Source organism: Daldinia caldariorum (genome assembly GCF_022478825.1).
Source record: "Daldinia caldariorum strain CBS 122874 unplaced genomic scaffold F4812scaffold_15, whole genome shotgun sequence".
NCBI classification, from domain to species: Eukaryota; Fungi; Ascomycota; class Sordariomycetes; order Xylariales; family Hypoxylaceae; genus Daldinia; species Daldinia caldariorum.
Window position 1 is genome coordinate 4208 of NW_025953051.1, and position 24219 is coordinate 28426.

The window sequence follows — 24219 nt, forward strand, 5'->3', positions numbered from 1 at the left end:
TTTTATATTACTGTTTATAATAAAAATTACGGGATTACAATTATTTAAAAGGGATAAGCTGAAAAACTAACGTTATTAAATGTTAAATCCCCGAATATAATTAAATAATTTATAAAATAAAAGGCCTAAAAAGCGTATATCTTTTTTATATATTAACTTAAAACTGCCTTTAATTATTTAATAATAACTTAATATTTTAAACTTAATTTAAAAAAAATAAAAGCTTTTAACGTTAAAATTAAGTAGCAAATAAATAATTAATTATAAAAACTTAATTACATTAATTTAAATCTTTAAAATTTATAATTATATATTTTTATTGATAAGTTATTTGTAAATAATAAAGACCTTAATTTATAAATTAATTATATTATTATTTTAAATAATAAAAAACTTATAAATTAAAATAATAAATTTTAAATTATTAAAAATATTATTTATTAATTTTTTATTAAATATAAATATATTACTTATAACGTACTTATTAATAAAATTTATAAAATAGTATAAAATTTTAACGTAAATTTTATTATTTATTATTTTATTAATATTATTTTAAATTAATTATTAATTTTAAAAGCTTCTTTTATTTTATATATTAATTCTTTTTCTTTATATTAATATTTAATATAAATAAAAAACATTAATAAAAAAAATTAATAATTAATTTAATAACTTTATAATAATTTTACAAAAATTAAAAAATAAATAATATCTGTTAAATTTATAACACGTATAACCTAATTAATATTATAATTAAAATATTATTAAATAAAATTATAAAATTATTAATAAAAAATAATTAAATTAATTTACGTTTAAAAGAATAAGTAAAACGTAAAAAGCTTAAAAATAATTATATATTATTATAATAACGAATTATTATAATTAAATGTAAGCGTTAATTATAATAAAAAATATTATATAAAAACTTATTAGTTAACTTAAATGTAAAATAGCACAATACGAATTAATATAACTTAATATATAAAATAACCTTTAATTTAAGCTATTATACTTTTAACCTTAATTTATTATAAAAATATATAATATATTAATATAAATACGTATTATTACAAATGCGTTTTAACCTGTGTATAAGTTAGTTTATATGCATATTAGCACATATTTAAATTAACGTAAATACGTACTATCGTAAGTTTTTTTTCTTTTTTTTTTAAAGATTTTTTTTTATTATATAATTAATTTCGTAACTAATTAATTATAAAAAAAAAATAAAGTAAATAATAATTATATAATATTAACGTGTAAGTATTTTATTAAAAATAAAATGCTTTATTACTAATATTAAAAAAAGGAATAATATACCCATTATTATTATATAAAAAAATATTATATTATTAATATATTAATTTTACCCTTATTATTATTTAATTTATTTATTTATTACTTTTTACCATACGTACGTACTTATTAACAAAAATAAAATAAAAAAAGAAAAAAGTATTAATTAAAAAAAAAGTTTTTAAAGATAAAAAAGCTGGAAAAAGAAAAAGAATAATATTATAAACTAATAATAAACGCAAAAAAAAATAACTTAAAATGCCTAAAAGCGGGGTTTAAAAAACACGAGGTATTAAATAAACTTTAAAAAGCATTTTTAATATAATTAAATTAATTAAATTTATTAAATTAAACAAATTTACAAAATATTATATAAATATATATAAAAATAAAAAAGTTTATAAAAATATTTAAACCATTATATATTTAATCATTCATTTACATTTTCTTAATTATTAATTTAAATTTTATATTTAATTTATATAAAGGGAAGGACTTTAAACCTTCTTAACAAACACTTTAACATTTTATTAACACTCGACCCGTATTATTATTATTTAGCTAAAATCAAGATCCCAGTTACTACACTCTAACGGACCTAAGTGTAGGTTCGTCACACATACTAGTTGGCTATAATAATATATAATGCTTAGCTAAAGCTAGTTTCGTATGTATTTTAACATTTGGAACTCCTTGTCCCATGTTGATCTAAGACTGACCTTGGTTGCCTAACTCTAGGTACGCGCCCAAGACAAGGCGCCCAGCCTGAATCTGGAGTCAATCGCAATATACCTAGCAGTTTCTTTCATCTTCCAGTCTTTTACTTTTTTCTAGATAGTAGATACAACATGGTAGACTTCAAAGTTGAATTTACTAGGCTGGATAATTCAACAAGGGGTAAATCGCGATTTAGGTATCCAATATCCAAACTTAGCTAAAAAGGATACCAAGGTTACGACAAACGAGCCTGACTGGATGAAATGGCGGTAAGGGGGGAACCAACGGATCAAGTGCTAGATTACTATGTATATGTATTATGCGCGGTAAATCATAATCTACCTACCTTCTTGCTGCTTGATTACGGGCCAAAGCCGTCCACTTGCATTAGCTTATTGCCCCCAAGGGAAATAGGTGGGTTTCTTTCTTATGCGAAGGAATCCAAGGTGGATATCAGTCATTCGGTCATTTCGAGCCAACAGCTCGGATCATAACTCCTAGGTCATCCTAAATATCTCGAAAAAGGGGTCTAGATTTTACCAGGATACTTGAAAAAAAAAAAAAAAAAAAAAAAAAAACTATACACGTAAAATCACATCAAATTAAACCAAAAAAGAATAGCGGCAGAAATTTGTAGAGAATTTTTACTCTTTTCCGTTTTATTTACGGCCGCGGCAGGCATGCTATGTGACATAACAGTCCACGATGAGAACGAAAAGCCATCTAAGGTATCGTCCAAATGCCAAAGGGGTATTCCGCAGTAAACGTCCTCCACAAGAATTAAGATACTCCCGACGTGGGGAGTCGAACCGTGTATCGTATCGTGCGGCGTGCATGAATATTACTTTCGCTGTTCGTCCGAAGCGCGGAGCGGTTCGGAACTTCTCTTAACATCTCGAAAGTAACTGATGGATTGCCCACCCGTAGCCGCGCCACTACGCACATGCGCCCAATTTTCGTCATCCTCCCCCCATTGTTCACAAATTGCCAGTTGTTTTTTTTTTTCCTTCCACATACAGCCTCGTCTGCCTTATGTATTGCCCCGTCTCAACGCTCCGTAGCTTCTTGCGCTGCAATTTGGCGCGCCGCCTGTTGTACTCGGATCGATAGTTGAAAAAAACGCCCGAACTCACACGGAGAAATCAGATTTTTTTTGTCGACAATCGTTCGCTTTAGTGGTTGACGCAACAACGGCACGCTGAATGGGTATGACTGAGAAAAGGAAAAAAAAAATAAAGAAGTATTTTGAAATAAAAACAAGTCGCTGATGCCATGGAGATGAACCTAAACCGTCAATTATGCAACAATCTTTTTCCTTCCAACGATACGCATCCATGCGATTAGCCTCAAAACGAGTTATTCGTATGATAGAATTGATAAGGTGAATCTACTCCAAGTCTGTAGAGATGCCCTCCACGCTGTGGCGACTATTATGAGACCATTGGACCACTGTATTCCTCATATGAGTAGTTGGAGTACTTTTGTGTGGAGGGTTGCTGCTGTTGGGGATACCCCGTCGCGCTGGGAGGTTGAGGTGTGGGAGTAACTGGACACCTAGGGGGAACGTATTTATTCATTGGGTCTGTGACAACGCCAAAGTCAACACCGTCGGGGGTGATAGGTGGTGTTAGATACCCATCCGCGACACCAATGGCAGCACCGTGTCCCTTCTGAGGAGTGCTATATATGTTTGAGTGGTGCGTTGATATGCTGGGCTCCGCGGGAGGAGAGGGCGGGCCTTGCGCTCGACGAGAAATAGCTGCCTGCTGAGCAAGAAACTCGGCAAGCTTCCCGGAAACACGGGAGAGGTGGTGAGACGAGTACTTCCTTGATAACGTGACCGACGGCTGATGCAGGTGCTGAGATAGTGCAAGCACCGTAACATTCTCCACATGATCCCATTCGCCGTCATTGACTTCGGGTCGTCCAAGTATCGCACGTGCAAGGGCGAGCGAGGCACGTGCCATGATCGACGGCTTCGTGGAAACAAAGTCTCGATGGTACAATGCGATCTCGCATAGATAAGCTGCCATATGCTCAACCTCGCGGTCATCCGATTCCTCGGCAACGATGAGTTGCGTAAAGAAGTCGACAGTCGGGTGCCCGATAGTCCACTCAAGCGTGTTAAGGACGTGCATCTCCATCTGTGTAAACATTCCTGAATCGTAAAGACCACAGCACATGTTGTTCAGCTCGTTGATCTGAGGTACGCGATCTTTTTTATCACCATACTTGGCGGCAATAAGAAGGGCAGCGCATCCGACTAACTGATAGTGCTGCTTATAAACCACTCGCTTTGAACAGTACCGGTCTAACAGGTTCACGGTAAGAAACAGGGTCTCCGGCAGGAGCGCGAATGCAGCGTGGGCCTCGATTAAAAAGTCAATCAGGTAAGGTCGCATGAACCATTGGATTTCTCGCTGCATGTCAATCAGATTGGCATCCGGTAGTGTCTCGTCCTATACTAATTGTCAGCCTTAAGACAACCCAAGATCCCAACCACCATCATTCTACTTGTTTAGAAATATTTGGATGGGGAAAAAGTGGAGTTTGTAATATTAAAACACCAACCTCCATATGCCTCATGTGCTGCATGATGTCCTCGAGATACTCATCGCCGGCCAGGCGAGACAGCTCGTTGGCAATCATCTCTTGCCTATTTCGGGCTAGCATCTTCGCCGCATCCTTCATACTGATTCGAGGTTGTCGAGGCTCGTCGGACTCGACGAAGAAGCCGCAGTCAGTTGAGTTGGAGTAGGCCATGGTGATAAAATGGTCGAGTAAACTACGGGTGAGTGATATAGCCGGGTAGGTTCAATGCTGGGGTGTGGTCTTTAAAGAGTGACGATTAGGTTCTCCAGGAATCTTGATACAGTTGAAGGAGTGTGTGTGTGTGTGTGTGTGTGTATTAGGGTGTTCGTCGCAGGTGGAATTCGAAAGAGTGTATTATTCCGACTGGATGAACAAAACGATTATTACGATATTAATGAGCGTGATGAACTGTATGCAGTAAAAGACGAAAAAAATAAAGGAATGACTATGGCCGAATGGGCTGCCGAAAGACGGTGAAATGTTGAGGTGAAAGAGGGCCGGAGGTGCGGCCGTTAAAAAAGAGACGTCGAGTAAAAGGGCTCTGCAGTGGAAAAGCATTAGCGTCAGAAACCAATAACCCAATTGAGAACAAGGAGAGACATGATGGACCGAAACCAGGCCAGGCGGAACAGGGCACGGTCTTCTGGAACCACACGATCAGGGGCAGAACACCAAGCATTCTGATTCGAGGGACAATGTGTGGGGATCTGTTCCTGGCACGCAGCAAAACGTCTGGCAGGTAAATGATCCTCAATGGAGTATTTAATGCAGCATACGTGCATATACAAAATGACGTTGGTCTGTGTTATAATTTCGCTGAAGAAGGGTCTCCCTTACCGCCACGATTAATCACAGGAAATTAGGTGATTCCTCGATGAATTGGTGGGAACAGCGAGTTAACGAGTCCCACAAGGGCAAGCGTCTTCTGCTCGACAACGGATTGAAGCGTACGTGAGTGTTCGAGTACACCGTTGGAACACTGCAGGTGGACCGTCGGTATGTACCTGCGCAGGGAGGGAAACCAATATCAGAATGTGAATCTTTTCAGATTTCGAATAACAATTCTCTTTTTTTTTTTTTCCCCTTTTCCTTTCGCTTCTTCTCACTTTTGGGGGGGGATCGATGTAATTATTTGCTATCTCTCTCAAACGTACCTTTGCACTTGCACGCTTCTAATTGATTATAGTCGAGCGACCGGGTTCATGTAGGGCTCGTGGATGTGATTCTCGAATCAGTAGTAGACCCGTGCGGAGTCTAATACCGATATTCTTCTGGGGTAATTGCGATGAGCCAGAGTCAGATTCCTGGTACCGTTGGCACGAAGGAGGATTAGGAGATTCGAATTGCCTTATGTCTGCTCTGCAAGCTAGACCAAGACTACTCTCTTTGGGAATATCTAATTGGACGGAAGGGGGGGGGGAGATGAAAAGTGCTCGGTCGAGGAATGGAGAGCAGGACGGGGTAGAGGGAATCGAATCGCCTTGACGGATTAAAAGAAGGGGGGGCTGATGGACGGGATGAAGCTGAGGTAGGGAGGGTTTTTGGTGGTGGTAATTGGGGGATTCCTGGCCTAGATAAAAAAGACCTAGGAATTCGAATTCCAGAAATATCGGTTATTACCTGGAAGGATTTCTGAAGAGGACAATATTATCGAAGTTCTAAAGCAAAAAAAAAACCTAGTTCTTCTTTTTTGCTTCTCTCTTCATCTATTTGACTTGCGTCTCTCCCTCTCTCTTCTGCTAATATCTCGGCCCTACCCTGTTCGTCTTGCGCTGTCGTAAAGGCCCGGGTTTCTCTCTCCTCCTTTCCTCCTTGGAATGGAAAAGGAGACGATAGTGAGGATAAATGTCGTGGAGGAAATGAATGGATCGGATGAAGAGGACGAGGAAAGGAAGGAGAGAGTTAGGAGATGGCCTCAGTTGGAGGAGGATGGAGGAGATGAAAAAGGATTGGAAGAGAGATGGGATTTGGTTGAACAGGTACTTTTAAGACATCGGCCCCAGCGCGGGTCAGAGCATCCACGCAAAATGTACTATGTAGAAGCGGCCTGCGAAAGAGCGAGAAAAAAAAAGCACCAGTATTAAAATCCACAGGTACAGTGGTATGTACACCAAGTATACCAGGTTTTGCAGGGCCCGGGGCCTCACAGAAGGGAAAGAGGCCGGGGGGGCTAGGATAAGCATAGCAAGGTACCGCGCCCGCGACAGCCTATGAGATTCGAGAATCTACTAAGGTTGGCTACCTAGGTTAGCTGGGAGTCGGGACCGCCTTGCAGGTACAGTACAACATTGAAGTTAGGTACTTTCTTTCCCAGCTTACTCGCGTGCGCCCGAAAGCAGGCTTTTTGTACGTACAATAGTACCTCTAGTCCTTCTTTCCCTCTAGAGGTCTCTCCCCGTGTTCTTCTTACACTTTCCCTGACACGCAGCCTGCTGCAGCACCTTGCCTGCCAGCCTGCTTGCACACCCTCTTCTTTTGCACATGAGGTCCTTGTAAGTCGCAAGCAACAGGCAGCAAGCATTGAAATCTCCTACCTCAAAGTAGTGTACACACTACATACTACCTCATACTACATCCGTACACGTACGTATTGTACACACGTAAGGTTTCAACCTTATTCCTTAATCTGATAGACAGTGTACATACATAGAAACTGCGTTATTCTTACGTATATATACTTCGTGAATCGTACTTAGGTAGATAGCGCAGTCCACTTCGAAGGGGTGTATCTTGAGGTACATTGTCGTACACCTATCTGATCTAGCAGGAGCCCGGTGTTGAAGCCTGAAGCACGGCTAGTTGGCTGTTGACTGTTGACTGTTGACTGTTGATTTTTTCCCCCTCTCTATTGATTGCGAACCCCAAGCCGTCTCTTTGGGCCGCATGGGTTTGGCGGTCGATAAACAAGCTCTGCTGATTGCTGCTCGATATAGACCGCCAATTCGCAGCGCCCAATGAACTTTGTGCTGATGATTTTCGAGATGGCAGGCTGCCGTGGGTGTGTGTACGCGAAACTGAACGGTACGCCCTCTCTACGGGTGCTACCGTACGGTTGGTTGTCGGAATATGGAATTTAATAATAGACTCAGATATGCATATGGAAATTTCAATGTTTAACTACTATGCGAGTTATCTGGTTGTTAATTGGTATTTTATAATGGGTTACATATAATTAACTAAGGATCCAAAGGATCCAAAAGGACCTCGAGACAGCATAATGGGACTTGTTGGTTGGCTATTTGTCTCGTGGCACCAGCCTTACATCGCAGCATGGTACCTACATAACCTAAAGTACCTACCTAGGAAATACCTAGGTAGCGGTAGATTAGGCGTATGTATGCACTATAAATTTGATCCAACTTTGACCTGAGCCTCTGCCCTTGCTATGATAATGCTGTGTTAGACAAGCTTTAGGTATGTATGTATTCTATTAATTTCTAACTTGGTACCATCTGTGTACATTTTCACCTGCGTAAGGGGTCCAGTAAATCAAAACCTTCTCTGTCGCGACTCGCGAGTAGCCTTTGCGTATTTGTTTGTTTCGTATGGCCTCTTCGGTATAGACCGGACCATATAGCACGCATACTACATACGCCTTTGTGTGCATAATGCATTGTAACTTTTAGAATCCTGGAGTTCGAGATTTGATAGGTGTATGCACGTGGTGCCGTTCTTTTAGGGCACTTAGCCGTTTTCTCGGCCGCCTCTCTCTTTCCGTCTCTCTCTGTCTCTTCCCTTTTCTCTTTCTCGCTGACGGAAATCAGTAATGTGCGGCATTGGAAAGCTTGCCAAATATCGTCGAATTATTACAACCAGGGCATGATAGACCTATGTTGGTTAGTACCTATGCATCCGTAGAATACATCGTGCAGGGACGGCGCAACTTGCAAAAAGTTCGCATACTACAAGCGGTACAGTACTTCAAACTGTACGTACCTGCTAAGGCGCTACAGTAGAAAAATTTCAAGATGCACCGAGCGTATTCAAAATGGAAATGGTAGGTAGAATAGTGGAGACTCCTGTAATTCCAATAAGAGTCACACTGTGTTTGTGCCTTCTCCGACTGCACTGTGCTACGATTTAATAAACGGACCTTTAACGTAATAAAGGTACAATAACCTACAATACTTTCGATATGATTACTACAGATCTGCCTTCAGGAATGCGGCCAGCGAAGTCGATCCGCAATACCCTAACAGACCTGGTAGTTTCGTAAGCAGTGATGCTAATAATTCTAATGCACGCCAAAAACGTGTTGAAAATTTATGTCCGCCATGACAAAATCATCCGATGATACCTCACAATAAGGCTAATAATATCTATTACATACCTTAGGCACCTTAGGTAGGTATGTATCTAACCATAGCATGTGGTCCCGTTTCATTGCCCCTTAAACTATTTTCCAATTTTGAGGGCAAATCCTACGCCCGTTCGCATAGAGCTGCAAAGGAGACTCAAAGCAGGGATTCTTCCATTTGGGCTAGTGTCGCCATTTCAGCCCATGGAAATCTGCAAGAATACAAGGCAGATGTCGCTCCGTCCAAGCCAAATCGTCGATAGCTCCTATCCAATCAAGCTCTGTTGACGCGGTCTTACACGGCTTGAAAATCAATTTACTCTGCGTGTCGTGTGTAATGGATCCTCGCCCCTATTTACGTATTTGCGTATTTGCGTCCGCCTCTCATTATCACGTCAAAAAGTACTAAGCCTGCTGCGCTTTTGCCTTGCCTTGGCTGCCTAGATCCCTTTAGTTACGCAGAACACACCTTATCGTCCCATCCACCTATTAATCCGCCCTAGGATCAGACTCGGGGAGCTAGGTTCGTAGGCCTACATATGTTACTATTGCAATTTTGTATATCACGCATGCGCGTTCGATGGTCTGACCCGCGTCAGCTCATCGCGTTTCCGGCTTTTGTTGCGAGTAGACCGTGGAGCCGAGCAGGCTATCAACGGCCGTCGACATGCAATGGTTAAGAAGCTTCTCACAGACCAACCCAGGAACCAGAAAAACAAAACGCGACGTCGACAACCCGTAGATTTTTGTATCTTGTAAAAGATGGCCATGTTCTGTATACTCGAATAGGAAAGACACGACATGCAACTAGAGACGGCCTCCCAAAGAGCCGCCCCCCCCAAAAAAAGACCATGATACCGGCATGATGGGTTACTGCTTGGCTGAAAGGTCTAGGCATGATTGGGTTGATCGATTGCTTCTACAGCTGCTGTACTCCCGCACCCCGTGGGACAGCTCATTGCCCACACCACCTATTCTAGCTCTACCTTGCCAACACTGTCCAACTTCATCTTGCTTCATCTTGATGGTGTACCGGCCGAGACCTTTGAGATAGTATATCGTTCAATCATAATGCTGCGATACGGTGCCATTATCCCCCACACGCGTCCCATTCTCCGTACTTACATATGTGTACTAATAGGGAGACGTGGAGAATGAAAGGTTGGTTACATAGAATAGACGGTACTATGACGCTATCACAAGCCTTCTGTCTGTCCTCCCTAGTCAGGACTACTATGTAGGTGTTAAGGGTAAGCATAGTCCCTAATTACTGTCGGCAATTTCTAAGGACCGCCAAATCCGTCGTCGGCTACTATCATAGTATACTCCTATTACACTTAGTTTCAATAGGGCATTAATATTCCTATTTCTACAATCAGAAATGGCCTGAATAGGTAGGGACAGTTTCTGGAGCACAATTTATACTAGTTTCCGGCCAAGCTGTCGCCCATGCCACTTTGGCCCATGTTTCGTGTCGCATTTAATACGATGACTCGCTTCCCGTGTTATGAAAGGTTATGAAAGTAAGTGTCAGGGCTGCGTTCTACTGATCAACGTAGATACTGTTTGATCCCACAGAGGTTAGAACAAGGTCGACATGTGTCACCAAATAATCGCATTCGCAATTATTATGTGACTAGTTATCATCGGCACCTATGGTGTTGCACAGCCGAAGGCGGGATACATATGTATGACATCCGCCGATATGTTAGTTGATGCTTCACTGCTGTCTTCTACTACTAAGCAGAAATGCTACTTATTCCCTAGAGAGCCACATGTTGTGATTCCTATGACTCAGTGCATTTCACCAGCCTATGTCTTTTTACTCTCGCTTGTTATTTCGAGACGGCATTTTGAATATCACTTTCTCTTATCGGCAAGAAACCGTAACGTGCCCCTCATTTAAGAAAGAGAGGGATGATGGGATAAGCTTGCTGTAGATCAGCCGACCAATCATTCCCAATATCACTCTGCCTACCTAGAAGAGCTACGGAATATCTACCCAATATAGGCGTTGTAATACGGGATATACGTAAATAGTCTAGACAGTCTTGAGCAATCCAGATTGTCCGCAAACGTGGAAGACAAGCCGGGAGCCAATAGGGCCTTGCAAGTATTGCTTTCCTGAAACTCATGGGTATCTCTCTCCCTCCATCTCAACTGCATGATATATATTCCCCTCTATACGGTATTTTCCTGGTAAATAAACAAACTAAATACATTAGGTACGTATTCTGCTATGTCGTTCATTTGTTATTGTACCTTTAGCAGCATTTATAGGTGTCCCATTCAAACATTATAAGGGAAGAAAAACTGTAGACGCCACAAGCGCGCAAGCCACATGTAACGATAATGATAGGTATAATATATGTACATGTATGTACCTAATCCGGAAGTTTGTACAACGTACAACTTATTCATCTTCAAGGAATTTACGGATTACCAGAGATCAGTTACTAGGTAGAGGTATTTCCTGCAGCGTAGAACCGTTGCGAATGTAAAAACGGATTTGTTCCTCGGAAAGAAGCCCCCACCCTTCCGTCGATCTACCTCAGCCTTACCGCAAACGCGGTATGCACTGTGCGCTATACATGCATCGGGTTCGTCACTAGCGCTTTCAATATTCATTTAACTAAAGGTCCACAGTTACATGTATATATGCAGTGATGCGCACCATCCACGCGAGTAACAAGCAACCCTACATGTACACTTTCTAATGCGGACTTTTACATAAATCTGATAATGACGTATTTGTACAATTAATTATACATATGTGCAGTCGTAGACGCAACTGTTTTTTTTTTCTTTTCACGATTACTCCGGTTCATCATACAAACTCTTAACCGATACACTGATAACTCCAATTACACAAGAAATCTTACAGACCGCGAGTGTCTAAGGCTCATACAAGCCGGCAAACTAGCTAAATCGAAATATACAACTATTTTCTCAACTAACCTGGATATTTCTACTTTTAAACGACAAAGACGTTCCTTCCCAAACAACTCTACAACAGTAAATCCAACAGAAAAGAAGGCCAATGCTTGATGCATCTTATTCGATTCCAGCGGTGAGGAACTAATAAGACAGGATACCTAGATCTAAAACTGCTAAGCGATCAGACTACGTGCTCGTTTACTCCGCTAATTTTTTTTAATTTTTTTTAGCTTCATGTCTTTACCCACGCGTCTGCTTCCGCACCAGACATATTTGCATAGTATGTACCTAATGTATGATCAGGTACACCGTCACAATCACTCGGGTCCTTCTCAGAATTTGCGACTGACTTTGTCAGCTTTAATTCGTGGCCTAGGTTGTCTCCTCATACACATCATAAAGGATAGCGAAACGGGTCTGCTTCATGCTGAAAAGCGCTTTGCCCACCTTAGTTATAAAGCTACCGAAGCTAAACTTTTCGAACACACCTCCAAGCACCGGTATAGTATAGTAGACATTTAGGCACATGGGTCCGAGTGACAGATTCTCTGAAAAGCTCCGCTGATGCTGTGCAAACTTTTACAAAGGACCGACACTTTAGTCATGAAGCGGGCCGCGGGACCATCCATCGCTGGGTTCGGCATGTTGGGTGCTGTTTTTCTTACGAACAGATCCTCTTTACTACGGTCGTAATGAGATAGTGTCTCCGGTTTCCTGGTCGACAACACTTACAGCAAAATTCTCGGGAGCCGGCCTTACCGCGATGATGTGTAGTTTATGAGTCTGGATCAACTCTAGTACCGCTGTCGGTACCCTTCTCAAATCCTCAAGCCTCAATTGGGGGAGAGAAAAAAAAAAAAGTGAGGTTGGGGACCGTCGTAGATAATCCGGGGACCAAATTAGATCTAGTAAATGCTCTAACGACTGCGCATTGTCGTAGGGTTATCCTTACTTCCCGAGATTATCTCGGAATCGGTGAAGGATGCAACGTGATTTATACGACATGGATTGACTAGGGATCTGCTCAGACCGCTTGCGGAACTAGACAATACTGTGTACGCACCAAGCAGCAGCGTAGACTGTAATACATACTACAGGTAGGTAGGTATGCTAGGTATGTAGTAATCGTAATAATCAAAAATAGGATCAAGTATTTAAAAGGTCATACACCTTTAATTTAGGTACTTTGATTGTTACACAATGCTTCGATGGATGATCTAGAAGCCCTATGTAGCCCGCTTCTCGGGTTAAGCCGCAATGAGGCTGGTGATTCCGCCGGTATGGCATTGTGGAACGCATGAGAAAAACAATTTAACTACTTTCCGGGGATCCACGGGAACTAGTAAACCGTGTATATACGGTTTGAAATTTTTAACTAATATAATATAATTAAATTTATTAAAATATTTTAAAAATTTATTATATAAAATTTATTTTATTTTAATATATTAAAATAAAATAACTTTTTATATGTACATATAATATAATATATAATATATTATTATAATTATTATTATTATTATTATTATTATTATTATTATTATTTTATTATAATTAAATTATAATATAATAATTTATATTACTTAAATATTATATATATATATATATATATATGTATTTATATTTTTAAACGCTCGATTAGCTATTCAAGAATTTTTAAGCATTTATTTTTTTTGTACTGTAATGTAACGGTCATAACACGGTTTATTGGGATCGTTAGATGCTGGTATGGTAATGCAACCCAGATCTTTGCTTTACTTACCTACGTACATAGTACTGTACCTAGCTGTTCGGTTACCTAATAATACCTACCTATCCTGTGCAAAACACCGTTAGGTAGGTACTAGTCCTTCGTCTAAATATCCTTAATAATCGTTTCCTTTTCTTATTTTACCCGGAGTTAACTGTTACTTGTGGAAGGTGAGGCTTTTTGCGTACCCGTTATCTTCCTTATTCGTCAAACTTGTCAACCGTTTGTTACAAACCACCACCGACGATCCAGGATACTGTAACATGGAAAGGAAAGAGAACTTTTAGATGCTACGAAATCCTTGGAGAGACATTACTATCAATTTCCACCAACCAGTATTCGGCGGCAACGAGCAGATATGATTTGGCATAATTTTGTTGCAAAGCATACAAAAGTCTCGTGAGTGACAAGGACAACCTAGGTTGGGTACGTGCAAAACCGGGAGTCATCCGTAGACTTCCCATCTGCGGAACAAGTCGCGGTGTTTCAAAGCGATGCATAGTAGTGTCGCTTCTAGATGGCAAGTGATATCTGTCTAATAAGCTAGCTTTCCCATACCGGCCATGCTGGCTTACCGGTGTTGCATCGTACTTCGCACTGATCTGACCATGTTACTCGCAGGCTATCCTAAACGCTTACAGCACACAGCGGTCCCATAACTCTCGTGCCTCCGCCAAGCCTATCATATTATGCATCTATTGCTGCTCAGCCTGCTGCCCGGCATACTTTTTTTTTTCTTTTTTTCTTCTTCCTGAACCCTGGTCGGACCTTCTGCTAATCATCAATGATGATACCACACTCCCGGGACAATACAAAATACCTTGAATCCGCATCAGAACTTATTAGTATATCCATCAAGAACTCAATACTATTACTATGTAACTAATAGTAACTCCGACTAAGGATCAAGGAATACAGAAGAAGTGTAGATTAGAATAGACTAGCCTGGTCGTTAAGCTATGTATGGGTAATAACGAATTCAGCTAACAGAACGCGAGTCAAATTTACGATGCAAAACTCATCGTTATTATCGATCTTTCTTTGTTTCCACTAAACAGCCAAACGAACACTGTTTCTGAATACTGCGAACTCCTGGTGAGACTGAAGCTTCCTTATTGAACGATTAACCGGTGGGATCATCTTGTTAGAGATCCCCTAAGCAAGGATAATGCGAGACTTTTAAGAGGGGAAGAGAGGAAAAAAAAAAGACGCGCTGATTTCGGGGCGCGTCTAGATCTGATGATGAATCTCAGTCAGCCGAAACCCCAAAGTACGCAGCCCGGGGAAACCCTAACCTAGCCGGGCTCATGCTTGCTTGTGAATCCCGAGCTACGTATCGGTCCCATCAACAGGATTTTCCATCCCTCACAAGAATAATCAGCAGCCAATATGAAGCGATTACCACTCCCCGAGACCGTGTATCTCAGCTACCTCCCGTTGCTCTGCTAACCCTAAAGCGTGTAGCTGGCTTGCTTCTGCACATACGGGCTTTATGATCTCCAGCCTCAAGAAACTTATAGATAACCTTTCGTCACGTTGATGGGATATATCAAAGCTGTCAACAATATTTCGTACTTGTACATAATAAACCAAATACGGCATCCCGAGTAACTGTAAAATGCTTACACCACACATTACATATAATAACTGTTCCCTGACACGCCGTTAAACTGCATGAATGTGACTAGGGAATCCACAAGAGCTCAAATGTTACATGCCACAACCGTAGTTCCTACATAATACCTCGAAAACTGCATAATGTGTGGTTCTTTGCAGTCTCATGATTCTGTAAATGCTACGCTTCGTGCTATCAGGATGGACCCTGGTATCAAGCATGCATCTCTAGTCAAAGTCTCAAGCCTACGTGACTTAAGCTTAGGTATGGTGGGGTATTGGAAATACATGATGACGAGATAGTTTATGTCTACCCAGCCCCTCGGAGGTGACAGTGTCTCTCTCCACACGCGTCGGTTTGGCGTTTTTGGAGTCCATCACATTAATAGCACGCTGCAGTCCACAACTCATGCAGCTTGTACAGCTTTTTAGCAGTAGGGTCCGTAGTTTAAAGCAGGCTTATGAGACAAGTTCCAAACCAAGACCTGTCTGGCCTGGATGAAAGACTTACAGAAGACGACGGAAAAAGAAAAAAAAAAAAAGAAAAAAAAAGAAAAAACTCTTTACGCGTCTCAAGTATTCTCTTAATTAGGATCTCCATATAAACGCGCCAAGGACTTTTCCTTCCTCTTTTTAATTCTCCTTTTCCACTACAAACCCTGCAATGAGTGATCAATTTCTGCAAGCCATCCCCTAGCCGTACGCCTCCTCATCCGTTTTGAGTTAGATAAAAAAGACTTTGCAAACATCTGAGCTCACTCTGGTCAATCGAAAATTTTCCTCGTTCTCCCCAGGAGCCTGTACTAAATCAATCAACAGCCGGAGATGAGCACACCTGCGCTGTAGGATCCTTTAGAACAAGTATCAATACTACGGCGCACACACGCACCCATACTTTTGTAGTATTATACCTAAATGGTAAGCAATCGTCGTAGTTAGACAGGCTTGGATGACCACAACCACATAGCCTATCTGGATGTCGCGAAAACCAGCTTTTGATGAGTGAGTCTTCATAATACCCAATTAGGGATGAAAAGATACAACGCTATCGCTGTTTTAGCTATCTACCGAACTGCGGAGATATATCCAATATACTAACCATGACCCAATAGTTTCATATGTTGTAGTATCCAGGCAGCTGGGTTCGTGAGAAGGAAATTCATCCTTTTTCTACGCAAGGGTAGTCTACATTTTCCTTTTTTCACATATGATATCTACTACATAGTATATAGCACGCAGAATGAACAACACAATAAAGCTAAACTAGGAATCTATAAACGCCGAAATCACTCCTGGCTTACCTACACAATACAGGTTTTTGTTTCGCCATGTCTTTTCCCTCTTAATTATCTCCAAACTTGCGTTTGGGCCTTTCCCGAGTTGGGTCTTCTTCCACATATGATCGCTTCTCTCCAATGCCAATATAGCCCGGCTTCGCAAAATCTTTCGAGGTTAGGAATTCCTCTCGCCATAGGGGCTCCGCCTTCATTACTTCCCACCGCTCTCCTGTGCGTGGCTCTAAGATGATGCTCTCCTGTGTTTTCATAACCACCTGCTGCCTAGCTTCGTCGAATTCTCTATCTAGTATTGCTAGCTCGCTCTTCCCACGAGTACCAGACCGGTCTGCATCGACGAAAGCCGATCCTTCACCTTTTGCCGGATCAAGGCTATGGATGAATACTACTTGGTCCGGTGTCTTTGCTTCTGCCCGCAATTTTTGGAAGTGCTTCGGATATACCAAACCGAGTTGCCTCGCTGTATCGTATCGCAAGAGCGATGGCATACGTCTTGCACCTAACACATCTCTACGATCTTCCCCCAGCCATAATTCTTTCGTAGTCGGCGCCGACCCTATGTAGCATGATTCAAAAGGTATCATGCCGCTAAGGCGGTTTCTGGAATTTGCTGGGCCCACCATGCTTTCGTTGATCCAAACCGGAACGAAACCTCCAAGAAAATTAGGTTCGTTAGGCCATACTGCCTGGTCGCCTTCCCCTACGAGAGATGCACCATCCATTGAGCATACCGAGACGCGCATTTCGAAGTGCCTCCGGTCCTGAATATCAGATACCGTTCGGATCCTCGTAACGCCCTGCGCAGCGTAATACTTCAAGTCGATATTCAGGCGCTGGAGATCGCTCAGAAGTAAGCTGGGGAAAGTGGCTCCGCTATCGAGGAGTGTCTCGAAGCAACACGAAACCTCAGTGTTCGGCCACCAGCCCTGGTCGCCTTGAACGAAACCTGTAGGTGTCTTTCTCATTACTAGTTTCCTGTCAACAGCAAATTTCATGTTTACCGCGTAAGTCCCGAAAAAGTAATTATGCTTATTCGCATTTTGAGTAAGGCACAGTGCCTTGTTTGCCATGGCTTCGAAGCCCGGGCCGGACAAGGGAGGTTCTTGCCAGAGCCAACCGGGACCATATCTCGCAAAATACCTATCTAACCTCTCCTGCCTGTCTATACAGAAAGACTGATATGAAGGACAGATATCAACGATATGTCCACCGTAAATAAGTGTGAAATTATTCGAATATGGTATCTCCCCAGATTGGTACCCTTGGATGGCAGCTCGAATGTTGACTTCCTCATCCTCACACTGGCAAGTATCAAGGGCCCAGTTCAAAGAATCTAGTCGTTCGCCGATGCGGTTCTTCTCTTCTCGCTTATCTCTGCAACTCGTTATTATGCGTACATCTTTGAAGGCAACGCCTCGATATGTACGTATTGCTTACTGGGGCGTATTATTTTCTTCATTGTCTGCCAATTCCAATCTCTCTTGTATTAAGTTTTCGAGGATTCTCTGATTGTGTGCGACTTCGTGCGGTGAATTTTCTTGGTGATATTTTATGATGTACCGTTGTTGTTCAATTGCACGATCTTTTTCTTCGATATAACTCAGATTCTCTCCAAGGTTTCCAATGACAAGTGTCTCCCAAGGCTTCCGCTCCTGAATGGCCTCAGCCTCCGTCGGGACTGGGTCATCGATGCTCTCTTGTTTAAATGTTGCCTGTGCAGCGTTTGAATTACCGATATCAGGTTTTCCATCTTCTGTCTCCTCTCTCCGTCTGTATTCGTTTGCGGGGTCTAGTCGGTCGCGGAATTGATGTCTACGTTGCAGCCGATTTCTGCGTTCCTCGTCTGGCATTCCAGACCTTCGTATACTCCACCCACGGCCCCGAGACGATCCGCTCCCTGGCTGCTGATCAGGAGATCCCTCTCGGGACTCCGGTAACTGGCTATCATCTGCCATTGCTATCTACCTATCCTATGAGCCTGTAGACTGTTTTAAATTTCGGTCGCTTCCAACATCTTCATCGATGTCTGGGGATAAAATTACAAACAGTTGTTGTGGCCTTCAGCAGTACTAACTATTAGCTAGCAAAGGATGGCGACGCCTCTAACACCGCAAACGGAAACAAGCAGAGCGTTTGTTTCATTTTAGTAACCTTGGGACTTAGTCTTACAATGGCATTCTTTGTCGAAATCGGACTATAGTGAAAGGATACCAGAAACTACCTCTGGAATGTTCAGCTCCTGCCCCCGTTAACTACGGAATTCCTTGGAAGGGAAGACAAGAACATGAGCTTCCAACCTGATCATTGAGAGCGAAAATTTTACCCATCTTTCTGTTTCTTCCTTGTTCATATGTTGCGGTCGACCGGCAGATACACGCTAACCCAACCAATTAATCCATCATCAACAAGACGTCTAGCTGACAATGAGCTTCTCTCAGTAAATTGAAACTACTGGATACTTTACTCACCGTCGTCTCGTGGAGTGCTATAGAACTCCTTATTAGCTGATTCCCATTCCAAGGACCCTGAAAAGAATTGCGGCTTGGAACGGCTCTCCAGACATAATGGGGGAGACAAACCCAACAACAGACGAAGCTTGGAACGAAATCTTATCACAAGTGCCCATAGGCCCTGGTGGTAGACATCCTAACATTGCACTGCCGCGAATCTTGAACTTTCTACTCGATGAAGACGTCTATAAACATCCGCAATGGGATCGTCGGCTGGAGGAGATTATTAAATATCTGAACGAAGCCGACGAGGGGCGTCTTCGAGGCGACCTCGGCTACGATGACCCTTACACACTCGCCGCGCTGGAAGATGCGCTCATCTTAGTCGATCTGCATCAGAGATATTACAAGCGGAATTCCAATCCAACTCCCTGGACGTCACGTATCATACCTGGTCAGCGTGTTACTGGACGCCTTCCAAACTTTCCTGGTCAATCTCTTACTCAGCCCGCCCTCGATAGAATGCGAAACAAGCATAAGCGTTACGACCAATTGCGCGAGGTCCAAACCGATGGTGTATTCCCTGAGTTGTCTGCGAGGGGAGGAAAAGCGGTTGAATACTATCAGAATGCAGAAGAACTTTACTTCGAAAATTGCCTCAAGCCCGGCACCTACGACAACCGTATTTTCAATGGGTTCAGAAATGAAAATGATATGTATGAACGCTGCATCGTAGGTGGAGTCGAGGAAACCTGCAAGTTGATTCCACCTCGCCCTGCAGACCAGGTTCCTACTGTTTTTGATGATGATCTGGATGCCACATATGGTACCGAGTCGGAAAGGTTACGCGACCTGACAGAATTTTACGAGGCGCGAGGGTGGCAACGGGCTGCGGTCCAGCAATGCCTGAATATGTTGACCAACTACGAGAACAAAGTTCTCAATACTCCCTGGCGCCGCGTGGTCTTGCCGTACGAGCAGCCGAATCCAGCATTGAAGGAGATAATTTACCAACCCCGGGCACTTCCCCCGGAGAGGGTCCATAAGAGTCTCAGGGAGCCATATCCTTGGGTATATTGGTACAACCAGCATGAGGAGCTTATCCAAGTCCTGGCTGGCTGGCAGCGGCGGCGCTATAACTTGGAGAATTGGACAGATTTCCAGAGGGCCGCCCTGCCAGCCAACTTCCACGGTCCTTACGTCGACAGAAATCTTTCGGTATACAACAGCCACTGGCTAGAAATGGGCGCGTATTTAAAAAGGCTACGTAAGCGCCTAGAGGACACCTTCGGCATAGCTCCTCGGCCATTCTTACTGGCTATTCTACGGGATATCCAAGCTGGGATAGAATGGCGCCCTAATCCGTTGGGAAATACCACGGAATGGAGCCCTGACGAGGCAGAATATCCTAGGCAAGCTCGTAGAGATATTATGAGGAGACCGAAAATCGATTGGGTTGAGTTGGATCCCTCTCTAGACTTACCTCCGACCATTTTGCTTCTCGATGAATCTGACGCGGCCTGGCTGAAATATCTCTGTCAGCCCTCACGTAGCGAGGCAATGTGCAACCCCGAGAAGCAACCAGTTGATAACCTAACCATCCTTTTCGATGAGCGGCTCCAGGATTTCCTCAACAACCCAGGCGCATCTGACAGCCCAGGGACGGCTGGGATAGATATTTTCGAGCCGAATGTACAGCAGTGGAAGGAGGAGACAAGGAACACTAGACCATTATTGGACGAGGCGCTCGCGTACATAAATGGTGGGGGGGACGCTGGAAAATCTCACGCAAACGAAACCTATCGGTTCCTACGCTCAGAAGCCATTTACCACTTAGAGAAGCTTCGTAAATTGGGCCGAGTTCAGTAAGTTCAGTAGTCACTGTATACAAAGTGGGCGAGTTTACTAACGGGAATCAGATACGTAGAGATATTTGACCGAAACAAGCCCCGAGAAGAGCGGGAAATTGCTATCATAAGACCGAAATACCAAATACACCCCGAGAATCGTGTATATTGGCGCCATGAAAGCCAAAGAGCATTCCGCACCAACCAGGATTTGTACCGAGAAGCAATAGTTGAGCATTTGGAAAACAAATATGGACTTAGCAGTTCAAAAGCCTCTATTGAGACGGAGGAGTTGAAACACATCCTCGATCACCTTGGGGATGACACGTTACCCGATAAGTTAGTAGGGAGTATCTCCAAGAATGGTAGGCCAGAAGAGGGCGAAGTTACCAGTCACGATTTGTTGCAGGCACAGATCCAACCAGAGATTGGCTGGGTCCAGGGCTCGTACCCGGAGGGAGGCCCAGAGGAGAGACGCAATGCGCCTAGCTGGTCTGACCTAGTTGACTGGGAGACATTAGGAAAGCTGTCAGTTGAGAGAATCAGTGATGATATCCGCAGTGAAATTCGCGAGGAAGCAATGAAAATGCGTCGTTTGCCAGTCCCAGAGAGGACTGTCCAGTTCTTTCGAAATCTTGCCTACCGAATGGGACGTACGATAGCGCACGTCGAGGAAATTGAACGCAGACTTCAGTACGCAGCTTACGATGACGGGTCGGGGATTCCAAAAAGTCGCGAGTGGAAAGCAATTTCTACAGAAGCATCTAGACAGGCTTATGAGCACTGGCACCTTACTATCCAGAACGGCGTGGGACCAATAGAGTTCCTACCGCCGACTATGGAGGATGTTGTCAACAAAGGTGACCCCGATGGGCTTATGAGGCGAGAGTTCAGGGGTCTAAGCGCGGCAGATATTATCCGAGAGGGCATCATTAATAACTGCGTCGAGAACCGCAACACGATGTACCCCGGCCGCATTGAGACTCTCGAGGATTCCTCAGGTTTCTATATTAATGACAGCAAATTCAAACCAAATAAGATACTTAGTGGTTACAAGCGACCAAGCCTGTTTAAATGGGCTACCCAAAGGCAAAGGCGGTACCAAGCTCCGTATACTAGGGGTATATTCTTCCATATGCTGCGTTGGCCGGTACATCTTCAAAGCGAACGCTTACAAGAATTTATCAGGCAACGGCAGGACGAAGTGGAAAGGGTAGAGCCAAGCCTCCCAAGCCAAAGCTACGGCATACTAATGGCTAGGTTTCCCGAAAGACTAGTAGAGAGAGTAACAAGTGGTTTGACACGGTATCCTGGGCCAAACAATCGTTGGTCTAAGGACCAGAGAACAAAGGGAACGACTTCGGAAAATGTCACAAAGACCCATGTGGACACAAAAGACCCAGAACGGAACGATGTCTCGGAACAAACAAAGGCCCCCATAGACACAAAGCATCCCTCAAGTACAAAGCCCGCGATCGAGACATCTACCCAAGAAGTTCCTCAAGCAATTCCCCCAGTAAACCATTCAGAAACGCCCCAAACGGCCCCCGAAGTGAAACCTCAAGATATTCCCCAATCGCGCGTTCAAGAGATCCCGAGAGGAGAAAACGAAGAAGGCCCAATAGCCGCATCAGCCATACCAGTTGAACCACAACGACCCAGTGCACATACTGACGACGCAGATAAGATGGCGGCGACACAAAAACCAGCTACAGCTACAGCTACGGCGGCAAACAAGCCTCTCAAGCAGCCTATGGTACCGATCACCAAGCCGGAAGAGCGCTTCGTGCCAGGGCCCGCCATCTTTCCTATGGCCGAGACTCCCTTACAAACTGTCGTTCTTAGTCGTCAACTTGAAGATGGTAAGTCATGTATCCATATATCCAGTTAGCTAGTAGACTTTGCTTTCGTTTGGCCTTCCAAGTTGAACACATATGATACTAACCAGGTCGCCGTAGTGGTTTACCCCCAGTCTCCCCTCAACCTCTGGGGTAAAGTACGTAAGGTCTACAAGGCTATGACAGACGTCGAGCCACCCCAAATTCCCCTGCTACCACCGACCCCAGACTCGGACATCCCTCGTAGCACTTCCAGGAAGCGCAAGATCCCGGCCGATTTCATCCTGGCCTCTGCAGCACAGGGTAATAAGAGAGCAAATACCGGAACTGACGTCAAGACCCCAAAGCCTACCGTACCGCCCGCAAATCGAAGGAACGTTACACCTTGGGCTACCCCTCGGCGCCATTCTCAGGTTGACCCTGTTGACTCCTTATCCCAGTCTAAAAAAACTGGTCAAGGTGGGCTCCCGACTCAACAGCAGGTTACGCCTCCCGTCACCCCGGCACGTCAATCGCAGACTACAACGCAGGTACCCCAAGGTCAGACTACGACTCAAGTACCTCATGGCCAGACCACCACCCAGGCCCCTCAAGGCCGTGGCAATACTCAGATCCCCCAGGGCCAGGTACCGGCTACTCAGCCCGCCCATCAACAAGCTACCGGTTCTGGATCCATTAGCCAGGCGCACCAAGACTGGCTCAACCGAGAATCCAGTGGGTTAGCCAAGGCCAAATCAGAAGCTTCACATCGTTGGAAATACACTCCCCTCCCTGGATTGGAGTCCAAGATGATAGCTGAGGAGCAGGCTAAGACTGGCCGCGTTGTAGATCAGCCATTCCCACCTGCACCACAGCACAACACTCAAGGTGAGAACCCACACGCGGACAACGAGGCCTTACGCCGTGCTTTCCCCAACGGTTGGGCTCCTCTAGGGCCTAGTTTCGGTCTCGATGGCGCTCTGCACGCTATCTGTAACAGCATGCGGCTCCAAGACTCGAAGAACCTCTGGCTTCCGGCTATGTCGGCCCTCCGTGCCTCGTATGATGATCCAGACTGCTTTGTCGGCGCAGATAAGACCGTCACGGACCAGAACCACTACGGCCTCACCATCATACAGGCCGAGGCTGCCCTGCAGCACTACGTCCGGCACGATGGACCCAACCCTCACCACGTCCAGCTATGCTGCATTATCCGCACGCCTCCTGGCGGTGAGTTCTACACCCACTTTGTACCGGCGCCGCCGTTCCCTGGCTCGGAGAAACCCCGCCAGGTGTGGATCTACTGCACGGGCGCCAACGAGTTCGGGGCGGTGTTCCCCGTCGTGTCGCCTCAGTAGAGCAAAGATTGAGAAGAGAAGGCTCTGGGTTGATGCCGGTGGCGTGTACATGCATGTGTATGGCATTTTATCATTAATATGTCATGTCATATTCTCATTTCGGACAAGCGAGCATACGACTCCCAAAATACGGCTTTTCTTCTTCTTTTTATCCTTCTGTCGGGTTGGGCTAGATAGTTAATACTTCCTTTTGTTGTTTATTCGGCAGATTGAACAGATTGGATTGTGAATTGTACGTAG

The 24219-nt window shown here is 43.6% G+C and overlaps 3 protein-coding genes across 3 annotated transcripts; 1 reads left to right on the forward strand and 2 right to left on the reverse strand.

Annotated features, from left to right (window-relative positions):
- Nucleotides 1-3182: 3182 nt before the first annotated feature.
- On the reverse strand, nucleotides 3183-5050 carry F4812DRAFT_116537 (cyclin). The gene is made up of 2 exons (XM_047929409.1): nucleotides 4594-5050; nucleotides 3183-4481 (listed from the first exon to the last, which is right to left on the reverse strand). The coding sequence occupies exons 1-2, from the start codon at nucleotides 4783-4785 to the stop codon at nucleotides 3453-3455; spliced, it is 1221 nt and encodes a 406-aa protein (XP_047787602.1). The 5' UTR covers nucleotides 4786-5050; the 3' UTR covers nucleotides 3183-3452.
- Nucleotides 5051-15849: 10799 nt separating this feature from the next.
- On the reverse strand, nucleotides 15850-18766 carry F4812DRAFT_116725 (uncharacterized protein). The gene is made up of 2 exons (XM_047929412.1): nucleotides 17945-18766; nucleotides 15850-17881 (listed from the first exon to the last, which is right to left on the reverse strand). Exons 1-2 carry the CDS (start codon nucleotides 18460-18462, stop codon nucleotides 16555-16557), a joined length of 1845 nt encoding a protein of 614 aa, XP_047787603.1. The 5' UTR covers nucleotides 18463-18766; the 3' UTR covers nucleotides 15850-16554.
- Nucleotides 18767-19071: 305 nt separating this feature from the next.
- On the forward strand, nucleotides 19072-23979 carry F4812DRAFT_461595 (uncharacterized protein; the record flags this gene model as incomplete). The annotated part of the gene is made up of 3 exons (XM_047937898.1): nucleotides 19072-20822; nucleotides 20877-22666; nucleotides 22763-23979. The coding sequence occupies 3 exons, from the start codon at nucleotides 19072-19074 to the stop codon at nucleotides 23977-23979; spliced, it is 4758 nt and encodes a 1585-aa protein (XP_047787604.1).
- Nucleotides 23980-24219: the final 240 nt, after the last annotated feature.